This window comes from Chiloscyllium punctatum, chromosome 30, assembly GCF_047496795.1.
Source record: "Chiloscyllium punctatum isolate Juve2018m chromosome 30, sChiPun1.3, whole genome shotgun sequence".
In the NCBI taxonomy this organism is placed as follows: Eukaryota; Metazoa; Chordata; class Chondrichthyes; order Orectolobiformes; family Hemiscylliidae; genus Chiloscyllium; species Chiloscyllium punctatum.
Window position 1 is genome coordinate 45,768,689 of NC_092768.1, and position 27,638 is coordinate 45,796,326.

Below are 27,638 nucleotides of genomic sequence, written 5' to 3' on the forward strand. Positions count from 1 at the left end.
TATCTCCTGGAGTTTACAAGTGTAAAAGATGACTTGATGAAAACAGAAGATCCTGAGGGCTATTGACAGGATGGATGAAGAAAATAATTTTCCTTTTGTGCTGTTTAACAATGAAAGGTCAGCAATTAAAGACAGACAAGAATTTTTTTTCTTGCAGAGGGTCATGAGTCTTTGGAACTGTTTTCCCTCAAAAGGTGGTGAAAGCAATCTTTAAATATTTTACAGCAAGGGTAAATAGATTTTTGAGAAGCAGGGGATTAAAGGTTTTCGGGGTAGGCAAGAATATGGAATAATCAGGTGGCATGATTTATTTAATGATGGAGCAGATTCAAGGGGCTGAATAGTTTGCTCCTGTTCCTAATACAGATATTCTTATGTTTGTGGGAAGCTAGGACTTATGTGGTCACTAAGGGGGTCGGGAACATTTTGGCACCGCCTGTTTGGCACCGATCATTTAACCCTGCAGTTTTGGCTCTAAACTGTTTTGGCGCTCATTACATTGGCGTTCAGCTGTTCTGGCGCCAATTCAGAATAAAAAAAAGTCTTGTTTGGTTAAAGAAGAGATGTAATTTTCTCAACAAGCAAGAGTTGACAGTCAAGGCTGTAATGACCCGCTGTAGATTCAAATCTCGTTTTGTAATCATTTTCTCATTTAACAATTGTTAATAGTCATCTACTGCCTTGATGATACTTAAGCCCTTGTAGAGCCCATACCAGAAATGGTTGAAAACATTCTAAGCAAGAGAGACAAACCAAAATTTTCACACAATGGTTATCTATACATATTAGCGCCAAAACAGCTCAGCGCCAAAGTGATGAGTGCCAAAACAGTTTAGAGCCAAAACGGCGGGACCAAATGATCAGTGCCAAAAGGGCAGCGCCAAATAGTCCCATTCCGTCACTAAGGAATTGATGACCTAGCTGTATTTTCGCTAGGCTTAATCCAGAGATCCAGGAAATGTTCTGGGAATTCAGTTTAAATCCTGTGACAGCAGATTTCTAAAAAAAACAAAATTGGAATTTAGAATCTATCAAAAACGATGAAGCTACTGTTAATTGTTGGGGGGAGAAAAACCATCTGGTTCACTAAGAGGATCTGTCTATATTCATATCACGAATTAAAGCAAAGGCCAACACAAGCCCACATCCACTCTGACAGTTGGCTCATTTCACGAATACTTAGGGATACGGTTTTAAAATTTGGAGGTCAGCTGCTCAGCGTGATAATATCAAGAAGGCAGTTTATGTTGGAATCCCCTTGCGTGTCTCATTCCATCAAGCATTGAGTTCTGAATATTGATGAAAGTAATGGTTAACTGGGGAAATGCAGTCAGTTTGTGATGCTAAAACTGGCTCAGCTGTACAGTAAGGTAAATAGAAGTCTGGAATAGCAACAGAGATAGGAGAATCGATAGGTCTGGGAGCAATCAGGTATTTCTGCAGTCACAGTTGTGAATCCAAGATGGTATGTTACATCCCTGATGCAAGGAGCAAGGCAGACACCACAAGATTGCAGTTTTCAAATAGGGGAACATTTAGGGGACAGTGAATATTGTAACATAAGGATTAGTTTGGCAATGAAAAAGAAATGATCCAGAGTAAGAATAGTTAACTAAGGGAAGGCCAAATTCAATGAGAAAAATGGATCTGACCCAAATGAGTTAGAATCAAATGTTGGCAGACAAAACAGCGACTGAACAATGGTGTCCTTTTAAAGAGATATTTCATGTGCAGTCAAAATAAAGTGTACATTACGTAGACACTGGGACTGGCCATAACTTTTCATACATCCTTCGTTTCCTCTAACTCCAACTTTTTTGAAAAGTCATATTGACATTGAATCATTGACCCTGTTTCTTCCTCCACAGATAATGCCAGACCTGAGTTTCTCCAGCACATTTTTTATTGCATGAAGGCCTTGTCACACATCTGAATGGTTTCTTCCCACTGTGGATCCACTAGTGTTTTAGAAGATCAGAAGAGTGAGTGAAAGTGTAGATCTGAATAGTTTCACCAAGTAAATCTTCTGCTCTCCTAGGAAAGTCAGAGTTCAGAATAGTTACTTTGCTTTGTATATCTTCTGATGACCAGCAGATTTGATGAGTTTGATGAGACTTGATCCTCAGACTGCACCTTCTAAACCCATGACATTTTCATAGAATCCCTACATTGTGGAAACAGGCTCTTCTGCCCAACAAGTCCACACTCACCCTCCGAAGAGTATTCCCAGACCCATTCCTCGACCCTATATTTACTCCTAATGAGTGAACCTAACCTACACATCCTCGAACACTACGGGCAATTTAGCACAGCCAATTCACCTGACCTGCACATCTTTGGATTTTGGGAGGAAACTGGAGCATCCGGAGGAAACCCACGCAGATACATGGAGAATGTGCAAACTCCACACTGAAAGTTGCCCGAGGCTGGGATCAAACCCAGGTCCCTAGCACTGAGGGAGAAGTGCTAAGCACTGAGCCACCGTGCTGCCCCACATCGAGAAGGACAGCAGATCCATGGGAACGCCACCACCTTCAAGTTCCCCTCTAAGCCACTCACTATCCTCACTTGGAAATATATCACAATTCCTTTACTGTTGCTGGATCAAAATTATGGAATTCCCTCCCTAATGGCATTGTGGGTTAACCCACAGCTGCAGCGGTTCAAGAAGGCAGCTCATCACCACCTTCTGAAGGGCAACTAGGGACAGGCAATAAATGCTGCCCAGCCACTGATGCTCATGTCCCACATCTGTATAAATAAAAAAGTCTTCCCATAGTTGTGCAATTGTTTCATCAGTCAGGATCTATCTGCAGTGTCTATCCTCCGTGTATTCTCTAGTGTCGTACAGTCATTCCATCTGTAAGACAGGAAAAGGAAACATGATTTTCTCCAAATCTGACCTCTCCTCCTTTGCTGAATGGGCTGAGTCATCAGTTCGAGACTGTCTGCTATTTCCGTGTGGAGGATTAGAATACTAGTTCTTTCTTCTTACACACTTGACTGTAATATACTCTTTGTTTATAGCAGGGACACTTCATAGTGACCCAGAGCAAAAATATCAAATACAACCTCAGACTTTTGGGAAAGGCAGGGGCATTCAAAGATATTTCAATAAATGTGTTTTCATGTATTGCAGCAGAACTGCTAAGGAACTAAATTAACAATCCAGAGACTGAGAGTTCAAATCTAACCACAAAGTTACAAACTGAATTACAGAGAGAAACAGGCCTTTCAGCTCAATTGGTCCATTCCAATGTACTGTTTCATATGAGTCTTTTCTCACTGTATCACAACATCCTTCTGATCCATTCTCCCTCATACACATGTACAGCACAGAAACTGACCCTTTGGTCCAACCTGTCCATGCTAAACAGATATCCTAAATTAATCTAGTTCCATTTGCCAGCACTTGGCCCATATCCCTCTGAACCCTTCCTATTCATATACCCATCCAATGCCTTTTAAATGTTGTCACTGTACCAGCCTCCATCACTTCCTCTGGTAGCTCATTCCATACACGCACCACCCTCTGTGTGCCCCTTAGGTCCCTTTTAAATCTTTCCCCTCTCACTCTAAACCTATGCCCTCTAGTTTTGGACTCGCCCACCCCAGGGAAAAGACTTTGTTTATTTACCCTACCAATGTCCCTCATAATTTTATAAACCTCTATAAAGGATTCTGGGTAATCCAAGATGGAGGATGGGAAAAATTTCTGGCTGTAAGACCTGCTTCTTTTTGTTTTGAGGTATTTTAGGTGTTGGAGGTGATTTCCTCGAATTCCAGGAGCAGCAATTACAGTAATTGCATTGCTTTGGAACTTTGGGGAAAAAAAAGTCAAAACAACAGCAGTTTTAAAAGGGAGAAGAGCAGATGTGAATCTTATCAGATCGAGTGGATCAGTTGGAGAGACAGATAGAAGCGATGAGGAATTTGCAACACCAACAGTATGTGATGGATGGCAGATATAGGAAGGGGGGAAAGTCTCCGATACAGTCACATAGATGGGTTAACTCCAGGAAGGGTAAGAGAAGTAGGCAGCTAGTCTTTTGTGGATATACCCATTTCAAACAGGTATGCTGTTTTGGAAAATGTAGGGAGTGATGGATTCTCAGGGGAAGGTAGCATGAACAGCCAAGTTTCTGGTATTGAGACTGGCTCAAATGCAACGAGGGGTACGTCAGCTTCCAAGAGATCAGTTGTGTTAGGGGATTCTGTAGTCCGAGGTACAGACAGACGTTTCTGTGGCCAGCAGAGAAAAAGCAGAATGGTGTGTTGTATCCCTGGTCCCAGGATCAAGGATGTCTCAAGAGAGGGTGCAGAATGTTCTCACAGGGGAGAGGGGCCAGCAGGAGGTCATTTTCCATATTGGGACCAAAGACTTGGAAGGGAAAAGGTTGAGATCCTGAAGGGAGATTACAGAGAATTAGGCAGAAATTTAAAAAGGAGGTCCTCAAGGGTAGTAATATCTGGATTACTCACACTGGTACGAGCTCGTGAGGGCAGGAATAGGAGGATAGAGCAGATGAATGCATGGCTGAGGAGCTGGTGTATGGGAGGATTCACATTTTTGATCATTGGAATCTCTTTTGGGGTAGAAGTGACCTGTACAAGAAGGACGGATTGCACCTAAATTGCAACGGGACTAATATGCTGGCAGGGAGATATGCTAGAGGATTTAAACTAGTAAGGTTGGGGGGGGGAGGGGGGAGGACCCAGGGAGATAGTGAGAAAAGAGATCAATCTGAGACAGGTACAGCTGAGAACAGAAGTGAGTCAAACAGTCAGGACAGGCAAGGACAAGGTCGGACTAATAAATTAAACTGCATTTATTTCAACGCAAGGGGCCTAACAGGGAAGGCAGGTGAACTCAGGGCATGGTTAGGAACATGGGACTGGGATATCATAGCAATTACAGAAACATGGCTCAGGGATGGGCAGGATTGGCAGCTTAATGTTCCAAAATACAAATGCCACAGGAAGGATAGAAAGGAAAGCAAGAGAGGAGGGGGAGTGGCATTTTTGATAAGGGATAGCATTACAGCTATGCTGAGGGAGGATATTCTCAAAAATACATCCAGGGAAGTTATTTGGGTGGAACTGAGAAATAAGAAAGGGATGATCATCTTATTGGGATTGTATTATAGAGCCCCCAATAGTCAGAGGGAAATTGAGAAACAAACTTGCAAGGAGATCTCAGCTGTCTGAAGTATAATAGGATCGTTATGGTCGTGGATTTTAACTTTCCAAACATCGACTGGGACTGCCATAGTGTTAAAGGTTTAGATGGAGAGGAATTTCTTAAGTGCATACAAGACAATTTTCTGATTCAGTATGTGGATGTACCTACTAGAGAAGTTGCAAAACTTGACCTACTCTTGGGAAATAAGGCAGGGCAGGTGACTGAGGTGTCAGTGGGGGAGCACTTTGGGGCCAGTGACTATAATTCTATTCGTTTTAAAGTAGTGATGGAAAAGGATAGACCAGATCTAAAAGTTGAAGTTCTAAATTGGAGAAAGGCCAATTTTGACGGTATTAGGCAAGAACTTTCGAAAGCTGATTGGAGGCAGATGTTCGCAGGTAAAGGGATGGCTGGAAAATGGGAAGCCTTCAGAAATGAGATAACAAGAATCAAGAGAAAGTATATTCCTGTCATGGTGAAAGGGAAGGCTGGTAGGTATAGGGAATGCTGGATGACTAAAGAAATTGAGGGTTTGATTCAGAAAAAGAAGGAAGCATATGTCAGGTATAGACAGGATAGATCAAGTGAATCCTTAGAAGAGTATAAAGAAAGTAGGAGTATACTTAAGAGGGAAATCAGGAGGGCAAAAGGGGGACATGAGATAGCTTTGGCAAATAGAATTAAGGAGAATCTAAAGGGGTTTTACAAATATATTAAGGACAAAAGGGTAACTAGGGAGAGAATAGGGCCCCTCAAAGATCAGCAAGTGGTTTTTGTGTGAAGCCACAGAAAATGGGGGAAATATTAAATGAATATTTTGCATCAGTATTTACTGAGGAGAAGGACATGGCAGATATAGAATATGGGGAAATAGATGGTGACATCTTGCAAAATGTCCAGATTACAGAGGAGGAAGTGCTGGATGTCTTGAAACGGTTAAAGGTGGATAAATACCCAGGACCTGATCAGGTGTATCCGAGAATTCTGTGGGAATCTAGAGAAGTGATTGCTGGGCCTCTTGCTGAGATATTTGTATCATCGATAGTCACAGGTGAGGTGCCGGAAGATTGGAGGTTGGCAAACGTGGTGCCACTGTTTAAGAAGGGTGGTAAAGACAAGCCAAGGAACTATAGACCAGTGAGCCTGACCTCAGTGGTGGGCAAGTTGTTGGAGGGAATCCTGAGGGAAAGGATGTACATGTATTTGGAAAGGCAAAGACTGATTAGGGATAGTGAACATGGCTTTGTGCGTGGGAAGTCATGTCTCACAAACTTGATTGAGTTTTTTGAAGAAGTAACAAAGAAGATTGATGAGGGCAGAGCTGTAGATGTGATCTATATGGACTTCAATAAGGCGTTCAACAAGGTTCCCCATGGGAGACTGCTTAGCAAGGTTAGATCTCATGGAACACAAGGAGAACTAGCCATTTGGATACAGAACTGGCTCAAAGGTAGCAGACAGGGTGATGATGGAGGGTTATTTTTCAGGCTGGAGACCTGTGACCAGTGGAGTGCCACAAGGATCGGTGCTGGGTCCTCTACTTTTTGTCATTTACATAAATGATTTGGATGCGAGCAGCAGAGGTACAGTTCGTAAGTTTGCAGATGACACCAAAATTGGAGGTGTAGTGGTCAGCAAAGAGGGTTACCTCAGATTACAACAGGATCTAGACCAGATGGGCCAACGGGCGGAGAAGTGGCAGATGGAGTTTAATTCCGATAAATGCGAGGTGCTGCATTTTGGGAAAGCAAATCTTAGCAGTACGTATACACTAAATGGTAAAGTCCTTGGGAATGTTGCTGAACAAAGGGACCTTGGAATGCAGGTTCATAGCTCCTTGAAAGTGGATTCGCAGGTAGATAGGTTAGTGAAGAAGGCATTTGGTATGCTTTCCTTTATTGGTCAGAGTATTGAGTACAGGGGTTGGGAGTTCATGTTGCGGCTGTACAGGACATTGGTTAGGCCACTGTTGGAACATTACTTGCAATTCTGGTCACCTTCCTATTGGAAAGATGTTGTGAAACTTGAAAGGGTTCAGCAAAGATTTACAAGGATGTTGCCAGGGTTGGAGGATTTAAGCTATAGGGAGAGGCTGAACAGGCTGGGGCTGTTTTCCCTGGAACGTCGGAGGCTGAGGTGTGACCTGATAGACGTTTACAAAATTATGAGGGGCATGGATAGGATAAATAGACAAAGTCTTTTCCCTGGGGTCGGGGAGTCCAGAACTAGAGGGCATAGGTTTAGGGTGAGAGGGGAAAAATATAAAAGAGACCTAAGGGGCAACTTTTCCTCGCAGAGGGTGGTACGTGTATGGAATGAGCTGCCAGAGGATGTGGTGGAGGCTGGTACAATTGCAACATTTAAGAGGCATTTGGATGGGTATATGAATAGGAAGGGTTTGGAGGGATATGGGCCGGGTGCTGGCAGGTGGGACTAGATTGGATTGGGATATCTGGTCAGCATGGACAGGTTGGACCAAAGGGTCTGTTTCCATGCTGAACATCTCTATGACTCTATGTTCAGCCCTCGGCCTCCAACACTTCAGGGAAAACAGCCCCTGCCTATTCAGCCTCTCCCTATAGCTCAGGCACTCCAAACCTGGCAACATCCTTGTAAATCTTTTCTGAACTCTTTCAAATTTTACAATATCCTTCCTATAGGAGGGATCAACATCTATTTATCTCATTATCTAGTTTCCTCTGAAAGGCTTTTCTCCTCTTCACCTCAACCACTTCATGTTGTGAAGGTGAATTAAAATAATGTTGGTATTTATCGCATATAAGCAAATTAATAACTTTAAAACTTTGGGTTATCCTAAAAACTAAAATATTGTCTTTCAGGAAAGGGATAACTGGAATAACTGCCTGGTCTGGTCTACGCATGACTCCAGTCCCTTACAACATGGTTAACGCTGAACTGCCTTCTGAAGTGGCTGAGAAAACAATGATAAACAATCACTTAAAGAAAATCCGAGAGATCTGGTGCATCCTTTCATTGTGTCTAAATGAGACAAAGATAACCTCAGTTATGTAAAATCTGTAAAGTCTCTCTTGGTCAAGTCTCCAAGTGAGGAGAGCTGTACCACAGACTGGTCATGTAGCAGTGATACTCACTGAATCATATCAATCAGCAACAATTCCAGACTTCTTCGTAACCATCCCTGGGAATGTTCCATCTCATTGGCTGGTGGAGACATCATTAATATCGACTCCATGGAGTCTCATGGCTTCAGGTCAAAGACATTTTTTATACCTTTTTTTGAGAGAAGTACAGGCCATCATTACAGAGCACGTTCAAACAATTACCAGTCAATTTTAATGAAGAGACTTTATTGACAGCAACTTAGCCCAATGATATTTCCTGGGATCCAACCTTGTTTTCCAACATACAAGTGCTCCTATCTCACGAACCTAGTCTCTGCACCTGCACTTGCATGGTCAGTACGAATGGCTAGTAATGTCTTATCTAGTCCAGTTATTTCTGTGCTGAAAAGGAAGCATTGTCTGCTCATCTTTGTTGAGACAGACTATGGTTAGATCAGCTTTTAGCAGGGTTAAAAGCCATTTTATGCAGCTTTAAGCAGAATTGTCAGTTTGTAGTCTAGAAGCCATTTTGTCATATTATTTGCATTAAGAAGTCATTTTATTGCTGCCTATGTTAGTAAGAGCATATATTAAATGGTTGTTCCTGACTACAACCAGTTACTTAAGCCTGTATTCAAATTTCAGATCCTCACACAGAAACAGAATCTTCAACTCAACTCATCCATGCTTGCCAGGTTTCCTGAACTAAACTAGTTCTATTTGCCTGCGTTTGGCCCATATTCCTCTAAACATTTTCTATTCATTTACCTATATAAAGTGTACTCGCTTCTTACATTGTCTCTGGCAGCTTGTTCCACATACACACCACCCTTTGTGTGAAAACGTTGCTCCTTGGGTCCCTTTTAAATCTTTCCCCTCTGCCTTAAAGCCTTGCCCTCTAGTTTCCCTACTCTGAGGAAAAGATGCCAGCTATTCACCTTATATATGTCCCTCATGATTTTTATAAACCGCTTTATTGTCACCCCTTAGCCTCCTATGCTCTGGGGGGGGGGGGGGGGGGGGGGGGGGAGTCCCAGCCTTTCCTTAATTCAAACTCTGCAATCTCAGTAACATTGTGTTGTCAGCAATGCCATTTTTTAGGTGCAATGTTAATTCAATCCCTCACTATCAACATCTTTGAGGTTACTATTGATAAGAAACTCAACTGGACTCACTTCATAAACACAGCTACAAAAGCAGGCCACTAACTCACCTCCTGATTCCCCAAAGCCTATCTATCAACTATAAGAAACAAGGCAGGAGAGTGATGGAATACTCCCCACTTGCTTGGATGGGTACAGCTCCAATAACACTCAGGAAGTTTGATACCGTCCAGGACAAAGCAGCCTGCATGATTGGCATATTGGCCACAAACACTGATGCTCAGTAGTAGCAGTGTATACTAGCTACAAGTTGCACTGCTGTAATTCGCCAATGATCCTTAGACAGCACCTTTCACACCTGTAACTACTTCCATTGAGAAGGACAGCAAATATACAGGAACACCACCACATGCAAATAACCTCCAAGCGATTCACCATTCAGACTTGGAAATTTATCACAGTTCCTTCACTGTCAAAATCTTGGAATTCCCTAATAGCATTGTGGGTCAACCCATAGCACGTGGACTGCAATGGTTCAAAAATACAGCACATCATTACCTTCTCAAAGACAACTAAGGAAGGGCAATAAATGCTGATTAGCCAGCAGCGCTCACAAAAGAATTTTTAAAAACTGCAATTGTCAAGAGCATGTAGAGAGCTTTAGGACATCTGTTGGTTGTGAATATCTCTATAAATACAAGACTTGCTTTGTTTCTTTTCCAGAGATAGGGTTTTGGGAGTTTTGTGAGAGGTTTAGAAAGTCATGCAGTATCCAGATTCCAACACACAGACAGAACAGATTGATAGCCCACAGAATAACAACCAGTTCCCAACACACAGTTCAACAATAGGAAATCAGTAGGAATATCAGGGGAGTGGTGGGTCATGATCCCAGCAGATAGTACGACTGGATAAAATCAGACCCTAGAAGGAAACCTGACGTGATTTTTATTTTAAGTTCATTAATGTGTTAATCGGTCACAGATATTCACACAAGGCTGTAGATTTTCTTTAGTAACACATCAAAAGTGTATACAAAAGCTATTACAGCACAATCGATTACTGCCTTGTCAGTCTACTCTTGACCGTTGGCAAAGTGATGGATGATGTGGTCAGTCGTGCTGTCAGGTGATATTTACTGAACAATAGCTTGTCATTGGCGCTCAGTATGTTTGGCCAGGCCCGTATGTGTGTGTCTGTGTGTGTGCCGAGACAACATGAACTGCAGCAGTTCAAAAAGGCAGCTCGTTTTCACATTGCGTTGCACAATAAATGCTAGTCGAGCCACAGACGTATATAAGCAGTGAACGAATAAAACAATCCTCAATCTATTCCGCCAAGATAATTACACCTCACCTTCTCATATTCAGGAATGAACCATCAACAAACTCAGTCTGGAAATCAGAGAGAAATGCTTCCAATAAACACACTCAATATCCAACACACAGCTCCAGTCAAACAGTTCAGCACAAAGCACCGAGTAAACAGCTCTCTCAGCTGGATCTTCTCACACAGCATAAGGGACATTTCCACCCCTGATTACCCACAGGATAGTCAGACTGCCTGAAGATTGGTGTGGATATTATGGGATACAATTTGTATAAAAGCTGCTCCTTCACTCACCATCTCCTCACTTGGTTTTCAGTCCCTATAGGAAGTGAACCAGCTCTGGAAGAGGAAGAGGAGACAATGGGCAGAGTGGGTGGACTCTCTGATTGACGTCTCTCACAGTCAATCCAAATATTTCTGGAGCAACATGAGTTTCCTGAAACTTGGGAAACTGACCGGGGAAATGGAGGTGACTTTGAGCAGCAGATCAGGTGGAGATTTAAACTTGTCACTGTCCCATCTGAATAAAACCTCACTTATTGCAGCTGCTGTCTCAGTTCCTCTGGTAAATGTTTTTCAGAGATTTCTCGTGTGGGAATAGTATTTTTCATCGGAGACTTTCAAACTGACAACATCAGTGTGCGGTGTGTATCCTGGTATGTATTTGACGGCAGATCAGAAGAGGAAGACCTAAAGGTAGAGAAGATGTACAATGGTGGGATCCGCATGTGCACAGGACGAACGGATCACAAGTAAAAGGAACGCCCGAGAGGGGCACGAAACGCTGGGACAAGGATGGGCAGAACAGAAGAGAGAGCGTGAAGGAGTAAGTTTGTATTCTGAGAGTGACTGACAGCGGAGTTGTTCGCTGACCAGTTTGCTTTGTTTATCCCTCAGTAGAAAATAATTAAAGACGTGACAAAACATGATGAGAGGTGCCTTGTATAAATAACAGCATAGACTAATTTGCCAAATAGTTTGTTTTTCACTGTAATTCGATGTATGTAATTTTCTATGGTTCTCAGTCACCGGATAAGTAATCCAGCATTACTGTAATTCGGTTGCACTACCAAAATGCATTTATTAAAATGTATTTTAATGTCTTCTTTTAAAATTTTACCTGAAAGCTTCAACTGTTCCCAAAAGTCTGGATTTGGATTTGATAGTATTGCCCAGTGCTACGGATGATAGCTGAATTTGGGTGTGTTGCCTGAGTGAGTGCAGTGTACCTAATTTCCCAGGATAAACTAAAATCCCTTAATCAGCTACACTGAAGCAATATTTTCCTCAGCTTCTAGCAGTTCCTGAGTATTGGGCTTTCCTCAAATAATTTTGGAAAAAAGAATTTTTAATACTGTTGATGAGTTTTTTTTAATATTAAGCGCACTCCAAGGATAAACTGGTGTTTGGCACTTAGTCTGAAAGGCACAGTGAATTAACAGTCTGCTGTACACTCTGTCTGGTTGTCTTTTCCATTGCATCATGGTGCCTGAGAAGTTGGGAGGGTGCAAAGCATAAAAAACAGATAGCCCAGTTGTGTGCTCCTGCTCCTGATCACTATCCAGAGTCCTGTTGGAAATATAGGATGTGTGACAGTCAAGTGAGGAAAAATAATGGATTAGCATCTGTTTCCCCCCTACACACAAACAAACACACACACACACATACACACACACACACACAGGATTAGCAGACTGGCACTCACTGTGGAACAGTCTCTAATTGAGGAGTCAGCTCATTCAGCAAAGGAGGAGAAGGAGTTGGAGGAAATCATGTTTCCTTTTCCTGTTTTACAGAAGGATTGCACCATACTACACCAGAGAATATAGAGAGGATAGACAGTGCCGGGAACAATTGCAAAACTGTGGGAAATCATCCATTTCTTTCACAGCATTGCTCAACACAGAGAAGGTTGGGCAGTGAAACCATCATCTGAAAATCAGTTGGGTTAGGGGAACTTTGACATATTGTCAGATCTGAAACTGGTCAGAGGTGTGGAGCCTTCCATTAGAACCAACCCTTCCGAAAATCCGGCTGTGGGTGATCAGTCAGTGTGAAGCTGGGACGAGGTGTGAGTACAGTTCAAATGTGGTGAAAGTTGCACTCAATCACCAAGTCTCATGGACTATTGACTCAATCCTGCAGGTGAGAGGCTGTGTGAGGAGCAGCTCCACAGCTTCTTGGAATCTCTTAACACAAAATATGCATGTCTTGTACCTTTACAGTGGTGAGATGTCATTTCAGTGTGAGATGTGTAACAAGTGCTTTGCAGAATCATCAGGCCTGGTGACACACTGGCGCATTCACACGGGGGAGAAACCAGTCACATGTGAGGTGTGTGACAAGTCATTCATGAAGTCTGCAAACCTCCAAACACACCAACGCGTTCACACAGGGGAGAAACCATTCACTTGTGGAGTGTGTGATAAATCATTCTCGGACTCATCGGCCTTTCGCAGATACAAACATATTCACACAGGGGAGAAACCAGTCAGGTGTGAGGTGTGCAACAAGTCATTCTCTGACTCATCATCCCTCAGTGCACACAAACGAATTCATAAAGGAGAGTACCCCTTCAGGTGCGAAGTTTGTGAGATAGCTTTCACCCGGTCCTCAGATCTCCTGAGGCATCGACGTATCCATACTGGAGAGAAACCATTTAAGTGTGAAGAATGTGACCAAGATTTCACACGGTCATCAACACTTGTGGAACATCGGCGCATTCACACTGGGGAAAAACTGTTTGAATGTGAGGTGTGTAACAAGGGCTTTGCAAGATCATCAGACCTTTTGAAACACCATCGCACTCACACTGGCGATAAACCATTCAGGTGCACGGTGTGCGACAAATCCTTTAGGCGGTCATCGGACTGTTGGCAACACCAACACATTCATACAAGGGAGAAGCCATTCAAATGTGAACTGTGTGACAAATCATTCTCACATTCATCGAAACTCTTGCTTCATCAAAGGATCCACGCAAAGGAGTAACCCTTGAAGTGTGTAGTTTGCAATAAAGCTTCAATCATGCCTTCAAAAAATAGAGACACCACACGATTCACGTGGGAGAAACTGCTGAGTTGCAATGCGTGTAAAAGACCTTCATCCATGTCCCCGATTTCCCTAAACAGGAGCAGAAGTACATTAGTGAGGTATGTGTCAACATATCTCCTGGTTCACAAACACATTCACACAGGGATAAAACCCTGTCAATGTGAGGTGTATAATAAAACTTTCAAACGTTGTCTTACCTCCATGATCATTAGTGAACCCACATGGGAGACAGGCCCTTCCAGTTTGATGTGCGCCAGGATTATTTCACCTAATTCTCTTTCACCAGACATCTTCATATGGACTTGAAACCAGGTCACCTGCTTCTGTTTACCCTCTAGTGCTCACACATGGGAGCTGTCATTCCAAAGCACTAGCTGTCTCAAACCTCTCCCACCAACAATCCAGATTTTTTAAGAAGCCAGTTATATGTTAACCAGATTGTTAAACACAACCATTTGAAGACATTAGTCTTCAAAAGCTCCTGTTTATGCACAAATGCCACTGTTTTTCTGGAACAATCTTTTAGTTACAGGAGGCAGGCAACTTAGAACGTATGTCACAATTTTCCTTGCTATGGGCAATAGGGAAATACATGCGTGAAATCTGAAGCGTGATTTATCTCTCTAAATGAAGATAGTTGCAATTCTCATGTTAGTGAAGCTAGGGGAGTTCCTTTTCCTCCACATCCATAAGATGGGTTCATGATTCTTGATCTGTACTAATGTTTGCCAGCTTTGAAGCCCTTGGCTGGTATACCATCAAAGTTGCAGGCTTTGTTGATTGCTTGTTACAGTTGTCCCATTTGTGGTGACGCACTCCTGTACTTTACAACAAGGCATGAAGGATAGACTACAGGGTATCAGCTGTCCCTGTAGATTCATGGTTGAGGATATTGAAAATGATTTTTCCAGGATTAATGGATGGAATTGTCATCCTTGAGAAGATTAACATATCCTGTGAATGAAGGGGATTTTGCACATTTCTCTTCAGTCTTTCAATCCTTCTGTTGGTTTCAGAAAAGATTTTCATGACCATATTGTTGGATTTCTTGGACCTTCTCTTCCCAGCATGTCCTTTACAGTCTGGATTTGTCTTTGGGGATGAGCCTTCAGCTGTCCCCATTTGGTCTGAGTGGTACAGACATAAGGTTCAAATTTGACATGGATTTCAACCTTCCAGATGAACCCCCAACTTCTTATTTGAAGTTCAACAAATCCAAGAAAATTGTTGAGAGCAACACCAGAAATTCTTCTTTACATAGATTGATGTGATAAAATATTTGACTCAGTAATTTGCGAGAACCTATGGATTATGCTCCAATGATTTGAAGGTCCCAGACACAACATCACAATCCTGCAACTCATTCATGGTGATATGACTGTAATTGTCTTGAGTGAGAGATCTGAAACAGAAACCTTCGAAATCCAGACTGGTGTTAAGCAAGTCACCATTCTATTTACGATCTACCTGACAATGACCATTCACCTCATTGAAGATCAACACATTTGACTTGATTTGATTTATGATTGTCAAGTACTGAAATACAGTGAAAAAAAATTGTTATATGTGCTAATTAGACAAATCATGCCTTACATAAGTACATCAGGTTAGTAGAACAGAATGCAGAATACAGAATGCAGAATACAGAATACAGTATAGTGTTACACCTACACAGAAGATGCAGAGAAAGATCAACTCGAATACATGAGAGGTCCATTCATGCGTCTGATAACAGCGGGAAAGAAGGCGACCTTAAATCTGTTGGTATGTATTTCCAAACTTGTGTATCTTCTGTCCAATGTTAGAGGGTGGAAGAGAGTATAATTGGGGTGGGAGGGGTCTTTAATTATATTGGATGCTTTTCTGAGGCAACAGGAAATGTAGACAGAGTCAATGGAAGGAAAGCTGGTTTTCATGATGGACTGGGCTACATTCACAATGCTCTGTAATTTCTTGTGGTCTTGGGCCGAGCTGTGATACATTTGGATTGGATGCTTTCTATGGTGCATTTATAGAAATCGGTAAAGAGTCATTGTGGACATGTTTAATTTCCTTAGCCTTCTGAATTGAATTTGAATCTGAATTCAAATAATAATATTTACTAGGAAATTACTATTTGAACTTAAAGCTCTCAACCACCTTCTTTGCACCATTGATACAGACAGGGGTGACCAGCTCTTTGTTTTACTAACATTGAGGGAGAGATTGTTGCCTTTACACCATTCCACTTAGCTGTCTCTCTCCTTCCTGTACTCTGTTGTTGTTGTTTGAGATCCGACCCGCTATGGTGGTGTCATCAGCAAATTTATAAATAGACTTAGAGCTGAATTTGGTCACACAGTCATAAGTGTACAAGGAGTACAGTAAGGGACTGAGTACGCAGCCTTGCAGGGCACCGGTGTTGAGGATTATTGTGGAGTAGGTTTATCCTTACTGATTATGGTCTGCGGGTCAGAAAGTCGAGGATTCAGTGCAGGGGAGGGAGCAGAATCTTCGGTCTTGGAGTTTGGAGATGAGTTTTGTTGGAATTATGGTGTTGAAGATGAAGCTAAAATCAATAAATAGGAGTCTGGTTTAGGTGTTCTTGTTATCCGATGTTCTGGGGATGAATGTAGGACCAGGGAGATGGTGTCTGCTGTGAATGCCCTCTGAGGTCAGTGTTAAACACTATCTCAATGAGAAACCTCTCTGCCAAAATTAACTCATAGATATTATATATAGTTTGTAAATCTGTTGCAGACTGGATGATGACATTGCAAACTATTCTCAATATCTTCAATTCTTCATACAAGAAACTCACCATGTCCTTGAATATTGTCAGAACAAAACTCACATTGATACATACCTGATCAGCCAAACATTCCACTTCTCATTGTGTGAAGATAGAGACCCTGGAATATATGAGCACTTCCAAGACCTTGGTAGCCTCGTCTCTCAAAAGGTCACCATTGATGAGGTGATTTAACCCTGGATCAACTGTGACAGTTCAACCTTTTACAGAATACAGCAATGAGGATTTGTCTGCATCAAATGCTGCCTTTGATCAGAATGGAAACAAGGGTTATATTGGGAGTGAAGGTGCTTAAACCATGTTAGGAATTAGAAAGTCATTTCACCTAGGGGAAGAGTATCTTCCAGGAATGGGAACTGATAAGTTTATGGACCATGTGATTAGTCCGACCAATTCAATCCAATACCCTCACAATGACTTCCACAACAAGACCTGACTTATCCCATCATTTGGCCAGCCACTAACCTGACAGGACAACCTTCCAACCTGCAACTAAGCATTCCAGCCATCTGCCCACTCTTCTCACCCGTCACATTGTTCACCCACCAGTCTAGCACCATACATCACTCACTCAACCACATACAGTTGTTGGAAATTAGGTTCTCGTTTAAAACTCTATGCTTATTGCACTCCAAATTTAGTATTTCTGTGTAGCATGAGACCTCGTTTAACTATGTTATAGTAGGAACTGGCCTACTAGCTTAATCAAAAAATGTATTCTGCACCATGCTACTCTATTATGAGTATTATGCATTAAAAAGATAAAAAGGATTTGTCCTTAGAAGGAATGAAAACTTTCAAATGAAGGTGACAAAGAGATAATGGTCTTCTGAAATCATGAGGAGCTGTCCCATGGTCATTAGTCAAAAGGATTCAGACAATTGACTGACTAGTTACCTGCCCCTAGAAATAGGGTGTATTGACAAGTGCTCAGGGGTTCCTCATCAGGCACTCATCATCAGTCAGACTTCTGTAGACAGCAGTCCTAATCGTATGGTCCACACTGAGGGGTACTCATCAGGCAGATCTTGTAGACTGCAGTTCTAATTGGGTGTCCTCATCAAGCAGTCCTCAGAGAGCTTTTTCCTGAATGAACCAGAAGAAGAGGAGGAAGACAGAAGGAAGAGTTCCTGGACACTTCAGCTAGAGAGCAGGATACTAGCACATTCCACACCAACAGCTTTGTTTGTTCTTTAGTATCAGTGAACCATCCCCAGTTGTACTAGCTGTATAATTTCTTTATCTAATTAACCAATGTATCATATCTAAACTGCTGCTTTTGAACAACTGTCAGAAAATTGCTTACAAATTGTTGACTGCCCATATGAAGTAACTGTGATTACCAAATTAAGACAACTCATTCATTCATCCATACCGACCCATTCACACTGAACAATTAAGTTTACCCCATGGCAGTTAGTACTATTTAGTGCTGTCTCCTGTGCTGATGCTGTTTGTTACTTTCTATACGGATTCCTGTTGGGAATTCTGTTGATCGAAGTCTGGCCTTTTTCAACATGTCCAGTTATGGTAGTTTTCTACTGTTCTATCAAATACAGCTGATTGGAGGATTGCAGCCATACTTCCTAAGGTGCCCCTGTGCAGCTGGAACATAACTTCTGCAAGGATACAGTTGGTTTTCTGGAGGTGAAATTGTATGCAGTCTCTTGTGTTCAGGATGGCCATGGAGTAATTGGTCATGGAGTTTTGGCAGAGGATTGTAGGACCACGGGAACTTGATGTGGTCCGGTCAGATCAAGTGATAGATGAATAAACCAATTGGTATACCAGAGAGGCTCAAGTCTTCAACTTGAGCTTGAGAAACAATGAAATTATCCCAGAAGGACTAGAGTCAAGGTAAACTTGTGTACAGAAGTTAAATGATGGATATGAAAGTTAAATCAGATTAAAAGCTATAGGAGCATTGTGGTGAATGGAGGGCAAAAGAGCAGAGAGTTGGGAATCACAAAGCACTGTCCAACTCACCTGCAGGAGTAAGGTCTTCCAGGAATGGAAACTGATTGGTCCATGAACCCACAGGATCACTGGATCTCTGTTACCATTGGTGGGTTTGAATGATGGAAATAAGTTCCATCCTATAACACTAAAATTTGGTGTCATGTCTGACCATTGGAATTGGGAGCCAGACTAAAGCAGAGAGAATTTAAAGAAACCTCTGTTGGTTAAATTCTGAGAGAGTTTCCTCTGATGTGAGTGTGTTTGTTAGTAAAGTGAGCCAGCTCTCAGGAATGATTCTGGGGTTGAATTGGACTGTGCTTTAATTAGGGATGGGAATTATAGACAGAACCTCCTAGGTGATGGGTGTTTAGTAATACCATGGGGAATGTTTGGGAGTCCTATCTGGGAGGACTGCTATCCTAAGTGTGATGAGGGAGTAGAATGAGTCTGTATAGACCCGAGTTCCCTCAGACCATCACACCTCCAAGTAATAATATTGTGAAATATTCTGGTTAAGGAAAAAGATAGTCTGGTTAAGGAAAAGGAGACATGTCAAGTATAGGCAGCTGAGATCGAGTAAATCCCTGGAGGAGTATAAGGGCAGGAGTACTCTCAAGAGGGAAATCAGGAGGGCAGAAAGGGGATTTGAGATAGCTTTGGCAAATAGGGCTAAGGAGAATCCAAAGAAATTCTGCAAATACCTTAAGGACAGAAGAGTAACTATGGAGAGAATAGGGCCCCTTAAAGATCAACAAAGCAGTCTATGTGTGGAACTGCAGAAGGTGGGTGAGATACTAAATGGTTAGTTTGGATCAGTTTTTACTTTGAAGCAGGTTATGAAAGCTAGAGGATTTGGAGAAATAAATAGTGATATCTTGAAAAGTGTCTGTACTAAAGAGGAAGAGGTGCTGAATATCTTAAATGGATAAAGGTGGATAGATTCCTGGGACCTGATCAGGTGAATCCCAGAGGTTTGTGTGAAGCTAGGGAGGAGTTTGCTGAGATATTTGTATCATCAATAGCCATGAGTGAGGTGTCGGAAGACTGGAGGTGTCACCACTATTTAAGGAAAGTGGGAAGGAAAAGCCAGGGAACTCTAGACCAGTGAGCATAATGTCAGTGATGGGTAGGTTGTTGGAAGGGATTCTGAGGGACAGGATTTACATGTATTTGTATAGGCAAGGAATGATTAACGACAGACAACATGGCTTTGTGTGTGGGAAATCGTGTCTCACTAACTTGAGTTTTTTGAAGAACAGACAGAGGATTGATGAAGGCAGAGGAGTGGATATCGTCTATAAGACTTCAGCAAGACATTCAACAAGATTCCAGAAGGTAGTTAGCAAGGTCAGATCACTTGGTATAGGGAGAGGTAGCCATTTGGATACAAATTAGCTTGAAAGACAGAGAGTGGTGGTGCAGGGTTGCTTTTCAGACTGGAGGCCTGTGACCAGCAATGTACTGCAAGAATCGGTGCTGGGTCCACTGCTTTTTGTCATTTATGTAAATGATTTGAATGTGAATACAGGAGGTATGGTTAGTAAGTTGACACCAAAATTGGTGGTGTAATGGACAGGGAAGGTGGTTATCCCAGAGCACAATGGATCCTTGATCATATGGACCAGTGGCTGAGAAGTGGCATATGATGTTTAATTTAGATAAATGGGAGGTGCTGCATTTTGGTAAGGAAAATCAGGGCAGGACTTATACACTTAATGGTAAGATCCTGGGGAGAGTTGTCAAACAAAGGGACCTTAGGGGTGCAGATGCATAATTCCTTGAAAGTGGAATTACAAGTGGACAGTGAAGAAGGCATTTGGTTTGTTTGCCTTTATTGGTCAGTGCACTGAGTATAGGAATTCAGAGGTCGTGTTGCGGCTGTACAGGATATTGGTTAGGCAAATTTTGGAATACTGCATACAATTCTGGTTTCCCTGCTACAGGAAAGATGTTGTGAAACTGGAATGGGTTCAGGAAAGATTTACTAGGCTGTTCCCACGGTTGGAGGGTTTGAGCAATAGGGAGCAGCTGAATAGACTGTGGCTATTTTCCCTGGAGCATCGGAGGCTGAGGGGTGACCTTATAGAAGGGCATGGATAGGATGAATAACCAAGGGAAGGGAGTCCAAAGCTAGAAGGCAGGTTTAAGGTGAGAGGGGAAAGATTCAAAAGGTACCTAAGTGGCAACTTTTTCTTGCAAAGGGCAGTGCATGTATTGAATGAGCTGCCAGAGGAAGTGGTGAAGGCTGGTACAATTACTACATTTAAGAGGCATTTGATGGGTACATGAATAGGGAAGATTTAGAGGGATATTGGCCAAATGCTGGCAAATGGGACTAAGATTAGGATATCTGGTTAGCTTAGATAAGTTGGACCAAAGGGACTGTCTCCATGTTGTACATCTCTCTAACTCTAAGATCTATTCTACATTTATTTGGAAAGATATAAGAGTCTAATTTACCTGAATGTTAGTAACTCTGAAAGCATATTGGAGTGTCAGCCTGAGTTCTCTAGTCTCTGGTATGATAACTGAAACTAGTACATTCTAACTCAGAGATGAGCATGTGAACTATATCACTGCTGATAATTTTTTCCCATTCCCATAAACAGGCAGCCTGAAATTTGATTTGAAGTGGTAAATAGTTAGAGCTGTAGTTATCAGTGCTGCCTTTGTGTCTGGGTTCCTGAAGCTGTGAAAGATGGTAAAATCTCTGGTATCAGCTGGAATGGCCATTTGAAGGGATGGTGTTCAGTCAGTCCTGCTAATGGATCACTCTGCTTTCATTCACTCAGGAAAGTTCTATTGTTTGAATACTATCAGAAATAAAACTTGATGAATAACCTATCCTTCCAAGAAAAGCTCCCTGTTAGTTTGAGTGAGGGTTTTGAGCATGTTTTCATTCCCTTTCTGACCTTGCCCAATCTATGTCATATTTTTCAATTCATAACCCATAACCCTCTGATGCAGGCTCAAGCCCCTCTACTTCTGTTATCCAATTTGATTCTCTCTCCTGTACATGTGCTGATTCCATTAATGCATGTTATCACTACCTTGTTACTGTGGGTCTGCCTTTTCTGATCTGCTGTCAAAGCCGACACATTTCACACTGATGATATCAGTTTGAAATCTTCCAAGGATGAAATATACAATTACCACATGCGAAATCTGTCAAACATTTACCAGGAGAACTGAGATAGCAGCTGAAGTAAGTGAGATTTTATTCAGATGGACTATGACAAATTTAAATTCCAACTTGATCTGTTGCCCAAAGTTGCCTCTGTATCACTAATCAGTTACCCAAGTTTTGGGAAACATTTTTGTACACATGGAGCAATATGAATCTTGAACAATGTTCCAAGTTGTGTGTAAAATGGCTACTGCACACAAACCTTTATTTCTATGCCTAGACATTACAGGGATATGGCAAGCAACAATGTACAACATTTTGAAGGAAAAAGTATCCCCTTTAAGTCACTCCACTATGTGTACAAAGAAAATTATGACGTGAACAAAAAATTGTTCCTTTTAAACTGTTCTTACACCATACAGTGCAGGGCAGATTGTGACTCAGTGGTTAGCACTGTCACCTCATACCGCTGGGGGTATGGATTTGATTCCACCCTTGGGCATCTGACTGTGTGGTGTTTGCACATTCTCCCAATGTCTGTACAGGTTTCCTCTGGATGCTTTGGTTTCCAAATAGGTTAGGTAGATTACTGTGCAGTATCCAGGGATGTGTAGGCTAGGTGGATTAGCTATGAGAAATGCAGCATTACGGGTATAGAAGTGTGTCTGGTGGGATGCTCTTCTGAGGATTGATGTGGGCTGCATGGCCTGTTTCCACACAGTAGGGACTTTATGATTACACAGCTTTCCACGCATAATCTTTAGAGTATTAAGATCTTCTTACAGTGCATTGGTGATTGTGGTTGGCTGTCTATCCATTGACTAATGTTTACTTTGTTGATTTTACCTCTGTGTAAAATGCTGTTGTTGTAGTGTTTTTTAATCTTGTTCATAGGATGATGTTGCCTTGGGCTAGGCTAGCAGCTGATGCAGAATCCCCAATTGCCCTAGAAAAGATGGTGAGTTGCTTTCCTCAACCACTTCAGTCTGTTCGGGTATATGTTCACTCATGCTGCTGCTAGGAATGTTTTTTTTTGCCTGTGGTAATTGTTGCTAACCTACCGCATTTGTTAGGGAATTGTTGACTTTTGGGACTGAGTTCAATTCCTTACTTAGTTGGTGATGTCAGATCTGCCTGATCAGCCCTCAGCATACATAGATACTTGGGTTTGTGAAAATTGTTCAATTTCACCATGAATATTTTGAGGTGACAATCTTCCTACGTAGGTCCTGTTGAACTCTGACTGGCTCTCCACCTCTCAACACTGGCAATAATTTGGAAGATTCATTCAAGTGGTATTTGGCTTTCGGTCATTTCACAATGATCTGCTCACTCACTCCTATTACGATTTCTGGCCTGAATAGTACTTAAACTCATGATTTAGTCTTGGTGTGTCATGACATTATCTGACAACTTTCCATGCCTTCAGTATCTTTGTTTCTCTAGTCTATGATCACCCTGTACCTATCTTTGCTGGATCTAGTCAATATTTTAATGATCTGTTTGCTAATTTTCACTCCTATTTAAGTCTTTCAATTTGACTGGGATATTGTGGAGATGATGTGTGGTGTTGAATTTCCCAATCATTGAGCAAGTGTCTGAATTCTTCTTTTGTGAATTGAGGTCACTGTCACTGATCACATTGTCAGAAATGTCATGACTGAAGTGTGCTTTCAGGCAAACTGCAATCTCACTGAGACTCATTAATGTCAGCTGCTTTAACTCCCCATCATCTAATTAGTAGCCAAGATAATCATTTCCAGTGAGGTTCAAGAGGTTCTGGATGTATGTTTGCTCACTGAGCTAGAAGGTTCATTCTCAGACGTTTTGTCATCATACATCTTCAGTGAGCCTCCGGACAAAGCATTGCTCCTGATTCCTGCTTTCTACTTATATATGTTTGAGTTTCTTTGGGTTGGTGATGTCATTTCCTAAGATGTCATTTCCTGTTCTTTTTATCAGCGCTAAATCGGGTCTAAGACAACGTGTTTGTTGATAGAGTTCCGATTGGAATGCCATGCTTCTAGGAATTCTTGTGTGTGTCTCTGTTTGGCTTGTCCTCGGATGAATGTGTTGTCCCAGTCGAAGTGGTATCCTTCCTCATCTGTATGTAAGGATACGAGTGAGAGAGGGTCAAGTCGTTTTGTGGTTAGTTGATGTTCATGTATCCTGGTGGCTAGTTTTCTGCCTGTTTGTCCAATGTAGTGTTTGTTACAGTTCTTGCACGGTATTTTGTAAATGACATTAGTTTTGCTTGTTGTCTGTGTGGGGTCTTTCAAGTTCATGAGCTGCTGTTTTAGTGTGTTGGTGGGTTTGTGGGCTACTACTCAGACCCCTTGGACAAACAAGCAGAAAACTAGCCACCAGGATACATGAATATCCACTAGCCACAAAACGATATGACTCTTTCTCACTAATATCCTTTCATACAGATGAGAAAGGACACCACTTCGACTGGGACAACATATCCCTCCTAGGACAAGCCAAACAGAGACACACATGAGAATTCCTAGAGGCATGGCATTCCAACCGGAACTCTACCAACAAACACACTGACTTAGACCCGATTTACCACCTGAGAAAAAGAACAGAAAATGACATAATCACAGGAAATGACATCACCAACCCGAAGAAACTCAAACACATAAATAGAAAGCAAGAATCATCAGCAATGTTTCGTCCAGAGACTCATTGAAGATGTTACCTAGTATGGTGATTAAATGTCTGAAAATTAATCTTCCAGCTCAGTGAGCAAACCTATATCCAGAACCTCAAGCTGAGCTACAAGTCTTCTCAAAACCCACTGGATTCAAGAGGTCTGCTCCAAGCTTCATCCATGGATTGTTTGGGATGTGAACAGTCGTGAACAGCTGTTTATTTTGTTTAGTCTGTTCATTACAAGCACTGCATTAGTCCTTCATCTCATTGTACATGTTTGGCCAGTAGAGCGCTCCTCTTACTTTCCTCAGACTAGACTCTATTCCCTGATGGTATAGGTAGCATGTGTTTCAGCATTTTCCTCATCTCTTTAGGGATAATGACTCTACTTCCTTTGTACAAGGCAATCATGATGGATGAAGTAAGTTGGTAGGATGGCAAGACTAATAAGTGGATAAGATGGTAGCTAGGGGAGAAAGGTGAACAGTCGGGAGGATAATTGGGTCAATAGTGTTGCCAGGTCAGGGGAGGTCAGGTCAGTTTAGTTTGGTGATTTTAGGTGAGTGCACTAGACTGGGAGAGTTTTGAAAGGTTAATTATTTACTTATTCAAGAGTTAAACTATTCCTGTCTAACAGTACTCCGATAAGCATGTCATAACTATCTGGAGCCTCAAACTAACCAAACGTTAGTTTTCAGCGGTCCTGGGAATACAGGAAAGTTATCTGTCAGAAGTTCAAATTCTCTGGAAAATTCCCAGAGTTGAGTATGTTGGAACTTGTGCAGGATACCAATGCATATCTTGGGTTGCACATCCAGTTTTCCATGGTGGGAGATCTTGCCTATTGTCTCTGCTGGTTGATGACTTCTACATTATTTCATGCTGCATTGTCTTGTTGAGTCTGGAATATTTCACACTGTGTACTAGCATCACCTTTCTTCAGTAGCTGTCAATGGCATATCATGATGTATATCTGCTTCCCTTGTTTGTACTTCACCTCCTAGTGATAGCTCTACAAATAAAGTAACATAATGTGCAAATGTTTTGGAACAGGTGGCAGTAGTTTGAGAAAGTTGATCTGAATTGGCTTGTGGTCAGACTCCACCATCACTTTCTCTCTCAATAGGTGTTATTGGAAAGTTTGCAAGTAAAGACAATATCCAGTCTCTCTTTCTCAATCTGTGCACAGTGTTGTTCAGTTTGTGTAAATCCTCTGGATACAAACATAATGGGTTATCCTCACTGCATGGGGGTTACTCCAAGTCTTGTTTCACTGACATCACACTGCAGGGTGACTCCATTGTTACATCATAATCCCTCAGCACTGGTGATGTCATCACTAGTTGCTTGATGGGAGTGAAAGCTGCTTCTTGTCCAATATCCCAATACCATTTGCAAAGAGGTTCAAACTTTAAGAACAAATTGAGCAATAATTTGTTTAGTTATGTTCCTGTGTGGTTTATATGTTATGACTTGAACAAAAAATTACTGTGAACATCCTGCACAGTGCAACTGGGTAAGGTTTACACTTGGATAACAGATTAGGTCAAAATGTAGCTAGGTAGTACCTTTGTCAGTTCACCAATGTGTTGAAAGGTAAAACAACTGTGTCAAAGCTTTATTTCAGAACTTACACTGATAGGGTTTCTCCCCTGTGAGAGTACACCAATGGACCAGAGGCAACTTGTGAAAGCCCAGTCATAAACATTTCACCTGAACAGTTTCTCCCCTGTGTGAATCCTGTGGTGTCCCAGATGGTCCTCATAAAAGGTTAATCTCAAACCTCACACTTCAAGGGTTACTCCCCTGTGTGGATCTTCTGATGGAGTAGAAGGTTCCAGGACCTTGAGAATGATTTATCACACACCTCACATGTAAACAGTTTTGAACCTGTGTGAATGCGTTGGTGTCTGCGGAGCGCTGACAAATATGAGAATGATTTGACACACACATCACACATGAATGGTTTCTCTCTTGTGTGAATGCGTTGGTGAGTGCGGAGATTTCCTAACTGTGAGAAGGATTTGTCACACACTTCACATCTGAATGGTTTCTCCCCTGTATGAACACGTTGGTGCATGAGGAGAGTCGATGACTGAGAGAATGATTTGTTGCATACTACACAAACAAACGGTTTCTCCCCTGTGTGAACAGGGCGATGATTCACTAAACCGGATAACTGTGCAAAACTTCTATTACATACTTCACACTTGAACGGCTTTTCTCCAGTATGAATACGTCGATGATTCACAAGTGTTGACATCTGTGCAAAAGCTCGGTCACACACTTCACATTTGAATGGTTTCCCTTCCATTTAGCTGCCTCTGTGTTAACAATTGCACAATATCTTGTATGTTAGATGTTCTTATGACCTTGTGCAGCTCTCCCCAAGTACATTATACTTCAACACTTCCTTCATCAGTCAGTGGTTCATGAGGGGTCATAAGCTCTCACCACACTTGGAGACACTCACACTCTTCCCAGACTCACCCTAATTGAACCCTCAGAAAGGTTGGTTCTGATAGCAGGGTCCACACCACTGACCAGTTGCAGATCTGGTGATATGTCAACGTTTCCCAGACCTAACCAATTTCCAGATGATGGTTTCACTGCCCAACCTTCTCTGTGCTGAGCAATGCTGTTAAGGGGTTGGATGTCTTCCCTCAGCTGTTCCTTCGCACTGGTCAAGATCTCTCTGTGGTAACAGTCTGCTCTGTAAAACGGGAAAAGGAAACATGATTTTCTCCAATTTGCCCTCCGGCCTTGGTGAAAGTGCTAACTTGCAATTTAAACAAAACTTTATACTTCCACAGATGTGGGTGATATTGGCTGGATCAGCATTTGCTGCCTATCCTTAACTGCTCTGAAGGTGGTGGTGGGAAGGCTGCCTTCTTGAATCACTGTAGAACTTTGGATATAAGAATACCACAATGCTGTTGGGGTGGATGTCCAGGATTTTGACTCAGCAACACTGAAGGAATAGGGATATACTTCTAAGTCAGGATGTTATGTTACTTGGTGGGGACCTGAAAGAGGTGGTGTTCCTATTCACCAGGTGACTTTGTCCTTTTAGATGATACAGTTTACGGCATTAGAGCATGCCGTCATAACTGGCTTGGTGAGTTACTGCCATGCATCTTGTAGATGCTACACATTGCTGCTACTGTATGTTACTGGTGAAAGGACTGAATGGGACCCAGGTCTTTGGCACAGAGCCTGTCCCTGTTGCACAGAAGGGAAGGAGGGAAAGGAGCAGAGTGTTAGTCATTGGGGACTCAATAGTTAGAGGCTCAGATAGAAGGTTTGTTGGGAACAAATGAGACTCGTGATTGATGTGTTGCCTCCCAGGTGC

At 42.1% G+C, this 27,638-nt stretch overlaps 2 protein-coding genes and 1 long non-coding RNA gene across 4 annotated transcripts in view; 1 reads left to right on the forward strand and 2 right to left on the reverse strand.

Annotated features, from left to right (window-relative positions):
- Positions 1-27,638, reverse strand: part of LOC140455673 (uncharacterized) — an 89,462-nt gene that overhangs the window by 33,729 nt on the left and 28,095 nt on the right. The window contains exon 2 of the mRNA XM_072550673.1: positions 26,089-26,999. Within this exon, the coding sequence (XP_072406774.1) occupies positions 26,089-26,600 (512 nt within the window). The 5' untranslated portion in view covers positions 26,601-26,999. The remainder of the gene's footprint in view (positions 1-26,088; positions 27,000-27,638) is intronic.
- Positions 523-11,041, reverse strand: LOC140455682 (uncharacterized). The gene is made up of 3 exons (XR_011952947.1): positions 10,992-11,041; positions 8,296-8,434; positions 523-2,860 (listed from the first exon to the last, which is right to left on the reverse strand). It is a non-coding gene; the product is annotated as an uncharacterized lncRNA (long non-coding RNA).
- The window catches only part of LOC140455616 (uncharacterized), an 83,289-nt gene continuing 67,025 nt past the window's right edge, over positions 11,375-27,638 (forward strand). Inside the window, exons 1-2 of one of the 2 annotated variants that reach the window (XM_072550551.1) lie at positions 11,375-11,523; positions 12,494-15,515. The gene's annotated coding sequence lies outside the window, so the exon portion shown is untranslated. The remainder of the gene's footprint in view (positions 11,524-12,493; positions 15,516-27,638) is intronic. The other variant, XM_072550553.1, reaches the window with a different exon arrangement.